At 38.8% G+C, this 13,308-nt stretch overlaps 1 protein-coding gene across 5 annotated transcripts in view; it reads left to right on the top strand.

Annotated features, from left to right (window-relative positions):
* The first annotated feature begins 5,442 nt into the window (after positions 1 to 5,442).
* tmcc1a (transmembrane and coiled-coil domain family 1a) overlaps positions 5,443 to 13,308 on the top strand; it is a 45,895-nt gene continuing 38,029 nt past the window's right edge. Inside the window, exons 1-2 of one of the 5 annotated variants that reach the window (XM_053236125.1) lie at positions 5,443 to 5,460; positions 12,739 to 12,775. Coding sequence is in view for 2 of the 5 variants with exons in the window: in XM_053236122.1 (XP_053092097.1) it covers positions 12,773 to 12,775 (3 nt within the window). In the remaining 3 variants the exon portion in view is untranslated. Of the gene's footprint in view, positions 5,461 to 5,637; positions 6,061 to 12,738; positions 12,776 to 13,308 lie in introns of those variants that run through there. The other 4 variants (XM_053236122.1, XM_053236124.1, XM_053236128.1 and 1 more) reach the window with 4 other exon arrangements.

Raw genomic sequence — 13,308 nt, 5'->3', positions numbered from 1 at the left:
TGAGTGCATACAGAGTTGGTAGAAGAGTGGAAATAAGAATTTGAAAAGTTGAAAAAAAAGGGGCTTAATAGTGAATACTGATTTATTCATCACATGTTTGCATTTATTTATGTTTGAAATTTGCACACTAGATATCAGAACAGATGGTTTAATCATTTGTTCTCCAGATAGATGATGTAATAGTTCCATGTTGTGCTTTCTGAGATGCTTTTCTGCTCACCATGGTTGTAAAGAGTGGCTATTTGAGTTACCATAGCCTTCGTGTCAACAGAAACCAATCTGGCCATTTTCCTCTCAACCACGTCTTTTCTGCTGCTCATGGTACATCACAAGGCAGCTGAACACACTCAGTGGAAAGCAATGTCTGCCTGATTCTGCATACATGAGCTTAAACACCTGCAATAGGTTAATGTCACTCTGATGGACAGGGATAGGATAGAGCATGGCCGATTTTGCTCTCTTGGACTCCCAGCCACGGATGGCTGTGGCATTGTGATCTATTTTGGCACAAAACCTGCAGGCGTCTGTTAGACAGCTGAAGAGGAATTAAAATTTCACCTTCCAGCATAATAATGACCCAAAGCACAAATCCAAGTCAACAAAGAAACGGCTTCGGAAGAAGAAGAAGATCAATGTTTTCGAATGGCCCAGACCTAGAGCCCAGATCTAAATCCTATCAAAAACCTGTGGAATGACATGAAGAGGGCTGTTCACAGGAGATCCCCTTGCAAACTGATAGATCTGGAGCATTTTTGCAAGGAAGAGTGGAATAAAATTGCCAAATCAAAATGTGCTAAGACTCTTGGTAGACCCTTACCCAAAAGGACTGTGTTTTGTATTACAAGCAAAAGGTGCCTTAACAAAATAATAGTTAAGGGGTGTTCACACTTATGCAACCAGGCTATTGTAAGTCCCCCACCCCCACCCCATATAAAATACCATGTCTTACAGTCATTTCTAGATTTAGCTGAAGGTCATGGCACATGCACAAGAAGGTATCACCACCTCAGGCAGTTGAAACAGGCGTGAAACAGAACAGCTTGTCCAGATGAGGCTAATTTGCCAGTTTATTGGCCCAGACTGTTTTTTTTTTTTTCCACCCAACAGGAATGCTAAGTAGCTAGAATGCTAATAATTTAGCTTGTGCTTGTGTGTCTTGTGTAGGTGATGTAGCTGGCTACATAAAACCCAGTTTGAACATTATAAATCATATTTCAAAATAAATACTGACTGGAATATTGGATAAGATGGTGATAGGGTTTCCTACAAGGCGAAATGACAAGAGGAAGTCAACTAAGTTGTGTTAAAATCAGTAGAACACATCTGTTAAAAGCTGAAGCACACTCTAAATGGAAATTAAGATCATACTGCCATCTTCTGGACAGTAAAATGACAACACTAATTGTATATCTGGTTTACCTCTTATGAAATACACTCAGTGGACCTTGGTCATTTTTTTTTTAGGCAACACCATTTACCCTGTACATATAATTATTGGCTTTTTTATCAGGGCCACAACAATATAGGCTTTCAGGGTATACAGTTTCAGACTGTAGCTCATCTGTTGCTCTGCATAGTTTCTCAGTGCTCCCCTACTCTGTGCTTGGTGGAAAGGGACCACCATGGGGCCGCAACTGACTGGACACGATTGTCAGGTTTTTATACCACTAAACTCTCAAATGTGTGTTTATCTTTGTAATGCAACCCTAATGTAATATCCTTCTTTATACAGTTGTTGTAACATTGTTCTTGCTGACAGTCTGATCATGTCCTGCATTGAAATTCTCAGTCACCTGAAAAATATTGGCTCTTCTCCTTTTTTTTCCTTACACCACTAATACAGGAGCATTATGGTCATTGAAAGTGTGCTGTCAATCACAACTTCCACAGATCAATTATCATAGGTCTGAATGCAAATGTCACATGGTTTTAACTGCCTAACTGCATCATGCAGTACACCTGCACTCCTTTTTTTGCCACCTGTCCATCATTTCATCATTCTGTATATTGTTCACCTAAAAGAGTAAATACTATGGATAATTTTTTCCATGCACAGTGTGTGATAATCATCCTCTAGGCCAGGGTTCTTCATCTGATCTGTGGCTGCAGGATTTCATTCTAACCAAATACAAGGCACACTTGATAGCTGATTGGAGACCAAGATGAGATGGAATGAGGTGTGGCTTCAGCTTGGTTGGAATGAAAACCTGCAGGCACAAAGGCCCTTTGCAGAAAAGACTGAAGACCCCTGCTCTAGGCATTTATTAGTGTCAGTTTATGACCGTTATTGCCTGGATATTTTTGGTTGGAAGACTATTTTTAACCTAGGAGTGACAGTGAAGTATTTCAAAATCCCAGCTGTGCTGTGCCTGCTAGACTTATACGTGTTAGATGTTGCTAATAAAGTGGCCACTGAGTGCAAATGGTGTGAATGATATAAGTAAACTTTGCACGCATATTAATATTTCTGGACACATAAAAAATTTTGTGCATGAAATAAAATATTCCCATGGCCTTAGGTTTATGAAATGCCAATTTTTCCTGGAGGCAACTTGAGGATTATGATACATTTTGACCTTGGGTGTAACTAGTTATGAGGACCCTGAGGTCTGGACTTCATTAGTTTCATTAGTTTTTTTTCTTCAACCTTTCACATAGCAAATGAGTTGTCAGATTCAATATGGAAACATTGACTTCCTGATCACATGATGGCAGAATGTTACCTACTATGCCAAAATACTTTTATTCCAAGACTCTCCTATGGCGGATTGCAAAATGCAAGTTACTACTCACAATATTGCTAGCCAAATCAGCTTGCTAGCTGCAGTAGCATTTGCTGCAGGGTATGGGGCATTTTTACTGTTTGCTTTTCCAGTAATCAGTGAGAAGCAAAAAAAAGAAAAGGAGATCAAGCAAATGCAAAGAGAGAGAGATAGCATTCATTCATCTTCAGTAACCACTTTATCCTGGTCAAGGTGGTGGTTATCTTAGGAACACTGGGTGTGAGACAGGAATACACCCTGAACTGGACATCAGTCAATCGTACTGCACCAAGTGCACACACACACACACACACACACACACTTAATGATACCTAGGGAAAATTTAGTGTAATCAGTCCATATAGACATGGGAAGAACATACTAAACCCCACACAGACAGTAACCCGAGCTCAGTCAGGATCGACCTGGTGACCCTGGAGCTGTGAGGAGGAAATGCTATCCACTGTGCTACCCTGAAAGAGAGATAACTCTAAACCAAAATAGTCAATAAAATGACACATATCATTAGAAATTAGCAATTGGTGTAGTATACATTCTGCATTGTGGTATATTACATATGAGTTGGGTTATATTTCTGCAATGTGGACCTCAATAAAAACTTGAACCTGATTATAGCCCTGACTCGAGACCATTTAATTAGCATGTAAATCACCAAATCAAATATATTTAAAACACAACAAGACTTTCACAGTTTGTGCACAAAGCTCTTAGTAATCAGTAAATACCACCATCTACTGGTGATATTCAGGTTTAGCCTCCTAGCCTTGTTCCAGTAAAGTAGGCTGAATGTTGTAGCAAACTAGCCTAACTTTTGTAGCAAAGTGGGCTACATGTGAAATACACATATACACATATATATATACAGAGAGAGAGAGAGAGAGAGAGAGAATACAAATACGAATGAAACAAAACTACATCTCCTATTGGGAAACCAGACTATCTGTACACAGAGACAGATAATAAAAAAAATGAGAACCACCTTGACAAGGTACAGACTCAGCAGACACAACCTAGCAATAGCAACAGGCAGACACAGGAAAACATGGCTCCTACAGGAAGAAGGGTTGTGCCTACACTGCAACCAAAACACGACTGAGACAGAGCTGCACTTCCTAACAGAATGCACGAAATACATATTAATGTAAACATAAAATTAATTTCGTATATGTACACATAAAATGAAACACACACACCAAACATTACTAGGTGAACATAAAGACTGCTGTATTAGCAGTGCAACATGACTCGGCCTGCCACAATATGAGGGACAGTCAATGATCTGCCTTGCCTGTGGGTATCTTGTTATTGTCACGATTGCTCTTCTTTATTATTATTTGAAATTTTTTCTTGCCTTTATTAGTAAATTCACTTTTATTCTGTAATTTTCCTCATTTTATCTTTCGTTTTTCAACTGTTCTGTATATAATGTTCTGGAGCCTATCCCACGGGACATGGGGCAAGGGCACGGGCCATCCTGGAGAGGGTGCCAACCTATCACACCATAACCAACCTGCACAATTGCACGCACACACACACACACACACACACACGCAATTTAGAAATGCCAATCAGCCTACAACACGTCTATAGACTGGGGGAGGAAACCAGAGTACATTGAGGAAACCTCAAAGCACATACAAGCTCTGCACACACAGGAATTGAACTCCCAACCCCGGAAATGCGAGGCAAGTGTGCAAACCACTAAGCCACTGTGTCCCCTTTTATTTTAAATCTATTAGTGTTTAATTTAATTTTATTATCTTTTGTCTTTTTTCTTTTATTTCTCCTGTTTTTACACCACCCTTCCTTTGTACTTTGGCAATACAAAGGTACAATTATTTGTCATTCCAGTAAAGCATGTGAAATTGAAAACTGAAACAGAGAGAGAGCGAGAGAGAGACAGAGAGAGAGACAGGCACACACAGGGAGAGAGAGACAGAAAGAGAGACACAGGGAGTGAGAGACAGAGAGAGAGACAGACACACAGGGAGAGAGAGACAGAAAGAGACACAGGGAGCGAGAGAGACAGAGAGAAAGAGACAGACACACGCAGGGAGAGAGAGACAGACACACACAGGGAGAGAGAGACAGAAAGAGAGAGACAGAGAGAGAGAGACAGACACACACAGGGAGAGAGAGACAGAAAGAGAGACACAGGGAGAGAGACAGAAAAAGAGACAGACACACAGGGAGAGAGAGACAGAAAGAGAGACACAGGGAAAGAGAGACAGAGAGAGAGACAGACACACAGGGAGAGAGAGACAGAAAGAGAGACACAGAGAGAGAGACAGAGAGAGAGACAGACACACAGGGAGAGAGAGACAGAGAGAGAGAGACACACACAAAGGGAGAGAGAGAGAGAGAGAGAGAGAGACAGAGAGAGACACACACGCACACAGAGAGAGAGAGAGAGAGAGAGAGAGAGAGAGAAACAAAGCTACTTTATCTGCTCCCGCGTGCGTTCGCTTTTCAGGGAACAAACGCTGTATTTTGCCCGTGAATAGCCCTTGTCTTTCCCACTGTCTCTCGTAGTTAGGTGTGTGTGCGTGTGTGTATATGTGTGTGTCTGTATGTGTGTGTGTGTGTGTGTGAGAGAGAGAGAGAGAGAGAGAGCTGGAACCTTCACTGTGTTTGCACTTTAAAATTAGACTGCACTGGAGCGAGCTGATGATTTGAAGTAAGGCTTTGACACATTTCTCGATTTGTTTGCTTCCACACACACTTGTGTGGTTTTCTGGGCGGTTTGTAACGGTGTGTAGTGCTTTGGAACGGTGCAGGGTATTTTGTGTTTCCTATATGAGCTGATATCTTAGTGTAAAGTCTGATGGTTTCTCTCTTGATGGTTTCAAATGGGATTTAAAGGTGCTGAAGTGTGAGGTGTGTGATAGTGGCATTGTGGTAGCAGTCAGTGCTTTAATAATGATGCATGCACTTTATTAGACTTTAATAGTGTTAATAGTTTAACCTGCATCTGTGAACATCCTGCGCTTCAGGCTGAGTGCAGAAGTTCAGGGCAAAGTGAAGAAGACACAGAAAAACAGCGTGGAACTCTGTCTCAACTCAGACTAAGTGCTTTCGGAAAGCATCGACACCACTATAGTTTGTCGGGTGGGCAATATGAACGGGCAATATTTCAGCTAGGGCGCGTGCGCCTTTCGGGACGCACACGCGCGCGCGCGCACGCGGCCACTCGCGCGCGCGTTGACGCATTGTCCTGAGCAGAGACGCGTGATTTAAATATACATGCAGAGTACCAGTGGAACCAAAGCGCGCGCATGTGAGTATGCCTCTCTAACGCGTTCTGCACTGCTTGTTTTGGTCATTAGGTCAAACAGCTGTCATTACCAGGCATGCAGTGAAAGTTATTGCACTACTACATTCTCTAGATTCTCTTAGCAATGACTAGGATTGATGTTGCATTGAAGTTCCTACCTTCTGGATCAGGTAGGATGTTCAAGATAGTATCAGAACAGGCCACACACACAGTACTGTGCAAAAGTCTTTGGCACATGCAAAAAAAAAAAAAAATGCTGTAGAGCAAAGATGCCTTCAAAAATAAGGAAATTAAATGTTTCTACATTAAAAAATACTATAAAGTGCAGCAAACAGTAATAAATGAAACAAAGTCAATATTTGGTGTAACGACCCTTTGCTTTAAAAATAAAATAGTAGTCTCAGGCACAGTGTGTGCAGTTTTATAAGGAAATGAGCTGTAAGTGTTACTTGCAGAACCAGCCACAGTTCTTCTGGAGACTTCGACTGTCGCACTTGCTTCTTATTTCTGCAGCAAAACCCAGCAGCCTTCATTATGTTTTTTTGTCTGAAAAGTGTCTCTTACCTAATACGCTGCTTTCTTTACTGACATACAAACATTTTTCTGTAACATTTAGTTTTATGCTGGAAAACGTTTGGAAATCTAAAATATAGAAGTCATAAAATTTGTACTAAAAAATTAATACAGTGCCTAAGACTTTTGCACTTTCGCATATATATATATATATATATATATATATATATATATATATATATATATATATATATATGTGTGTGTGTGTGTGTGTGTGTGTGTGTGAGTGAGTGTGTGTGTATAAGCATTGCAGATTGGATTATGTGTGATTTAATCATGTGATTTCTTTTTTTATGTGATTTTTTAAAATTTATTTTTGATTTATTTTTTGACTTTATAAGTTTTTAAGGCTTTTCTAGACAGTTAGAAGTGTCATGGAAACAGTGGATGTGATGCATTTCCATTACATCTTAAATAAATTAATTAAAAGTTCATTTTGAACTGAGTGCTGTTCAGACAAACCTGAGCCATGTGAAACACTGTCCTCGAAGTCATCTCCTGAAAGATTTTAGGTCGAGGTTTACTGTCAGAGTATTACTACGTGGTTTCATCTCCGTCATGGTGTACGTGCGTGTGTGTTCTCTGCATATCTGGTGTGCTGGTATGGGTCAGCCATTTCAGCCCAAGTGAATTCTTTTTGGAAAGAACTGATCCTAGAGCAGCTGTTTTCAAGATGAGTGGGTCATGACGGATCAGATTGCCATGTGCTGAAGCAATACTAGTTATTTAAATAGGTGATGAGCACACGGAAGTGTATGTGGGTGAGCGGGTGTGTGCCAGAGAATTCAGGCACAGACGTCAGGTCATGTTGCCTTTTGCAATGAAATGCACGTAGTATGTGTTTAGTGCTTGTTGAATAAATAAGCTATGATTATACTAGCTCATTATAAACCTTTACTGTATTGCACATGATTATACCACAACACTGCTGAATTCTCGAATCTGACGACTCAGAAGGTGTTGGTTAATATAGCTGTTATTCAAATCACAGAAATGCACTCGTTCTAATACACTGTTGTTTCTATAGTAGAGACGTTCACAGAGACTTGTATGGTGGACGCTTCACATAATCTAAGAACAATAAATGGAAAAAAGTAAGGAGATGTTTATGTAATATTTATGGAAGGAGTCATGGGTATCTTGAGCTTTGAAACCGTCAGTAAGTTTTCCACTACGAAAAGGTCTTTAGGACAAAGTACATTTTGGTTTCTCTGGTTTTTTTGTCTCATTAACTTCTAGAGAAAAAAACAAGAGAGGCTGGTGTGGGAACAGCTGTTTATAGCTGCTGGAATGTAAATGATACCCGGAACTAACTTGCCTTGTGGATGTTTCACAACATTACATGTAACTATGACTGGTTACAAAGCATGACATGTCTTTCATTAATAAATTAATAAATTCAATAAATAAATTGTAATCTTTGGCAGCTTGCTGTGATATAAGAGAATAAAACACTATAGGACATGCTGAAAGTTGTTGATTATACTCCTATAGCAGCACATCTTCTGTAACTGTCCTATAACTGTTATCTTTTATTTCTTACATATGATACTATTATACTGTATTGCGGTGGGCAGTATGGCAAAAAATTCATATCGAGACCCTAGAAGACATATTTTCTGCAGTATGTAGGTTTGTCAGCAAAGTGACACCAAAAGAGCAAACCTATGAATAAATGAGTTTAATTAATTTAGATTTAATGGAAACAAAACTAATTGAAGGAGGGAAAAAAGAAACATTCTGTTTTAACACCGGATCATTTACTGTGTTACTGTGAGCAAGCGTGGAGTGGATCACTGTCCTAAACTCATTATACCTCCAGTATCGCTGAAAAATGTGTGAGTGGTTCACACACACACACACACACACACACACACACACACAATAGAAGTGCATTCAGTAAATGTACCAGACGCTACCCTTCTCTAATGTACACGTCCACATACTGTACACACACACACACACACACACACAATGTGCTGGACCCCTTCCCACAGAGGTATCACCACAGTGTGTCCATTGATGTGAGACAGCATAGCAAAGACAATGCAACAATGGTACTTTGGGGCCGTGAACTTTACTGAATGTCTGTTGCATCACACTGTGTGTGTGTGTGTGTGTGTGTGTGTGTGTGTGTGTGTGAGAGAGAGAGAGAGAGATGGAGCACAGTAATTTCCAGAAGACTTTTTGTTCTCTGGGCTTGGACTGATTCACCTTTGACAGGGCTCTGTGTATTCCCGTACAAGTGCACAGATGCGTGTGTGTGTGTGTGCGCATGCACGTGTGTGACATTATTTAAATCAGTGCTTTTTTGAGAAGGGCTATTGTCTATTAGACCATTTCAGCCCACCATTCACAGTTTGCTCACTTATCACAGGTACACACCAGTGGTGGCTCATCCATACAAGCAGAAGCCTACCATTTATATCAGCCATTCAACAAATGTTAATCTTCACAAAGTCCTCCAAGCTTTTTAAATTCAGTTAAAATACTAATTCCCTCTTTTGAGTGACCAACAATTTAAAAAAAAATGTTGATTTGACAGATATAAGCGAGTGTCCCATTGATTTGCTCGCCTTTCTAAATGTTGCGCAATCATTGGGCAGTGAGCTCCACATAGTTATAATTGCAGTGACCTAGTGGTCAAAAATGGGAACTGCAACCAGTGCTAATAGAGGCCCACTGGGGCATGAATCACACTGCCTCATGCTTGGGGGATGAGCAGCGGACAGCGACACATTCAGCTATTTAAAAATCACTCAGCAGCCACCAAAGCAAATAAACTAAAGCAAAGGTAAAGCATAAATGTAGTCTGTGATGTACATAACCATTTCTATTGTAAGATATATTGCAGAGCTTGGGAGAAGGAAAGGGGGATTATGGAGGGGATAAGTGCTGTACATCAGAAATGCATTTGCACCTTGTTATCCACACAAAGGCCGAGAAAAAGAAAAATGTCTCCCTTTTCCGATGTTAAATTTTTTTGGGCTAATTTCCAGTCTGGTGTGTGATTTTTGAGATGCAGTTGGGCTGGAAATTTTGGTAATGGCAATCCAGGTTAATGATATTAGTGTTTCTTCAGTTGAATGAAGGTGCATCTAGACTGTACGCTCAACTTCCTGTTACAGGGTTACTCTAAAAAAATCATTAGATAGTAGTCTATAGCATAAGTGTGATTGCCTCTCAAATTAAATTTGTCTGAGGCTACGTCATTGTTAATGTTGTCCTGCCCCATCAATTCTAAGGTCATGAGCCACTGCTGGTACACACACACACACACACAATGTTCTTTACACCTGCTGTTTTCTCTCTGTGTCATGAGCAGAACCAGACCTGTCACTGCTCACTGTCAGTGAGGTGAGAGTGTGTATGGTTTAGACACATACACATAAACAGCGTATATGCTACACAAAAGTACAGAATATTACACAATAATAAATACAAATACAATTTGTTGTTCAAATTCAGTTCCAGTTCTCAAAAAGATAGTGTTTAAGCTAGAAACATTCAGAAACATTTGTTGGCAAAAAAAAAAAAAGCACAAAATTGAATTGTATGGACTGTTGCTAATTTAGACTAGACATATTCAGTTTATTCTTTTCTGAGCATCATTATCAAATGATCCCAAAGTAACTAGGGAACAATTTCCATGATTCCTAAGAAAGAGATTTTGTTCCGAGTCAGCCAAAAGAGGATTTAGCTTCAGAGCAGGCAGTCAAGAAAACTCCAAATCATTTTCAAACTCTAGTTACACAGCATTAATTATATATATATATATATATATATATATATATATATATATATATATATATATATATATGTATATATATATGTGTGTGTGTATATATATTATATATATACATTATATATAAGTGTTAACATTGGATGGGGAAGTTAAGGCTTCTATATAAACCTGTTGTTTTAAATAAATAATGGGCAAAGTTTCTCTCTCTCTCTCTCTCTCTCTCTCTATTTAGCTATATATTTACTGGCAATTTAAGAGTACTGATCCAATCCAGTACAAAGTATCAGTATCAGGGCTCACAGTGGCCTGAAACTGAAGCTCCATTAGTATCAATTCGGATTTGACACATTTCCTGACCCGGTTCAGTGACGTTATACATGCTGTTGACGCAAACGCCTGTAGCTGATACAACAGGACCAGATCATGCAGGCGAACACAGGAAACACTTTGTCTTAATGCATGTCCTCAACACACCTGCTTGTTGTCAATGACATATAAATTGACTGCACAAGCTTGCAGAGAGTCGAACCCAGTCACTGAGAGGATACTCAGGCTCAACCAGTACTCGGGGCTATAACATTATATCAGCATGATCCTGTTATTGCTTCTCAGTCTGTCTGTCTGTCATTTTAAACTCTTCATTCTGCTTTGCCTGTGTTCAATACTATCGTTTTATCTCATAGAGAACTGGCGCTGTGATTTTCACAGCAGAAGTGTAATTTGCCCGCTGTTGTGAGTGTTTATTATGTCTGAGGAGCCATGACTGTCGGCCATACTGCTCTTGTAAATGTTTGGTGGCCTCAATCTCTGTTATTTAGCTAAGAAAGCCTATGTAAGAATAATGATGACAATGCCTGTTGGACTTGATCTGAAGACTTGTATTTAAATATAAAGTGTCTTGAAGGACGCATCTTTACGGAGCTGCTGAGGTAACACTGAGGTATTTCTTAACAGGGCGTGGCCACAAGATAATGTATTAAGGCCATAAGTTAATAATTCGATTCCACAAACTAAGTATCTTGTGGCCACAAATTATTATATCAAACTCCTTTCCATGAATCATCAAACTTGATCCCATGACTTAATATGTCATACTTTGAGAATTTGCTTAAGGCGATGCAGATTAGTGGTATATCCATATCGCAACACCACTGACTCCAGGATATCATTATGCATCATTCTAAGATATTGGGTGCCTTCCTGCTCTGTCTCATGTCTCTAGCTCCTCTAACTCCCTACTCATGTATTTATCCCAAGCTTTAGTGTATCCTAAGCTTTACTCTACGTGGTAAATGTTCAGTTTCTGGTATAGATCTTTATTGTCCTCTTGTCAACGATAGTTATCTAATTAAATCATTTCAGTGACAATAGACTTAACCTTTCTTTGTAACTGAAATTATTGCGTGTAGTGAGTATCTTAATTAGGTCAAGTGTGATCTGAACTGACAGTATGCAGCAAATTCTTATTACTTTCCTTTCACTTGCTTTGTGAAAAAGATTGTGCCGCTCATTGAGGCCTTCTTGACGTAAATTAAGTGTGTTAGAGCAACAGTGAAATCATTTAGCTTAAGTTATCTGGCTAAGTGAGAAGGCCTGCTTTAAGAAAATGATATTTTTGTTCGTTTAGGCACAGTGAGGTGACCTGTCATGTCTGTCACCTGCACAACTCTACAGTGGCTCAGTGTTATGTCTGTTAAGCTTCATGTCAAGACTAGCCTTGAGGTTTTTGGTTACTTTAGTCTCAGTATGACATCTCTGCAAAATACATAATATCGCTTATTATAGAATCAGCGTACGAACCTGAGCATAGGGCAGATGAATCTATCAAGACTCTACAGAATACGGTTTGGCGAAGAAAGGGCTTGTTATCTGATTTTCATGATTAGGAATCATGCCTATTTCTAATAATTGTTTTGTCTTAAATGTTGGATAATGTGCCACAAGCTTCTCCTCAGTTTTAGTTTCATTAAAATTGCTTTGTTTCTTGTATTAGTTTTGAATGTGGAATTTTATTTTGCCAAAGAAATATAATATCTGCAGTAAGGAATACCTTTGTTCTAGTAGTGGTACAGTTTGAAAAATTCATGCTATAACAAATGTACAACTTAATATTATGATCTAAATCTGATTTATTATATTAAGTGACAACACTCTTAACAATTTCTTACTGTATGTGTTAAGATAGTTGGAGAAAGTATAATAATAATAATAATCCTGTATAATTATTTAAAATTGTCTGATTAGTGTATATTGACATACCTATACACTATCAGATGATTAAAGCAATTACAAAACTTTAGTTTTGTACTTACTTTTTTGTTGTTTTGTTTTTAATTGAATTCTCTCATTCTGTGCCTCTTTAGCTGGCTCTGAGGAAAGCTCAGCGGTACTGATCTGATGGTAAGTGTCTTTATTCTGTCTGTAGTGAGATGTATTTTACCTTTTTTGCAGCTTTCATTTTATAACTGATGCATGATTGGTTTGGAGTTCGTGTGATTATGAAAGCACTAACTACCTAACAGTTGCTCAACACAGAAGTCTAAAAGAAAATATAAAACACTGTAGTTTTTATTCAGGAGAGATTTTCCTATTCATTCACCACGCATGTTTAGAACTGTAGAAAACTTCCTATTGTTTTACTGAAAATTTCTTAAAAAACTCTGCAGCCAGGATTTATGTATAACAAAATAATATTACTGACCTACGTTCAGTTTTTGGCATTTTATTTACTAACCAGTAAAGTTAGATGTCTAAGCAGGAGCTGATGGATTAGCTAACTTGCTGTTTACTTCCAGAATGTAATTGTCCCTCACAGACTTGCACTGATTTTCGGTGTTGTGATAGTATTGAAGTTATTTTTTTATTTTCTGGAGAGATCACTGTCTGATCTTTCTTAATATAAGACATTTTTTTTTTCAGTTAAATTGACACGC

The sequence above is a fragment of the Pangasianodon hypophthalmus genome, chromosome 8 (genome assembly GCF_027358585.1).
Source record: "Pangasianodon hypophthalmus isolate fPanHyp1 chromosome 8, fPanHyp1.pri, whole genome shotgun sequence".
NCBI lineage: Eukaryota > Metazoa > Chordata > Actinopteri > Siluriformes > Pangasiidae > Pangasianodon > Pangasianodon hypophthalmus.
Note: the sequence above shows the minus strand (reverse complement) of the source record. Positions and strands in the feature narration are given on the sequence as shown.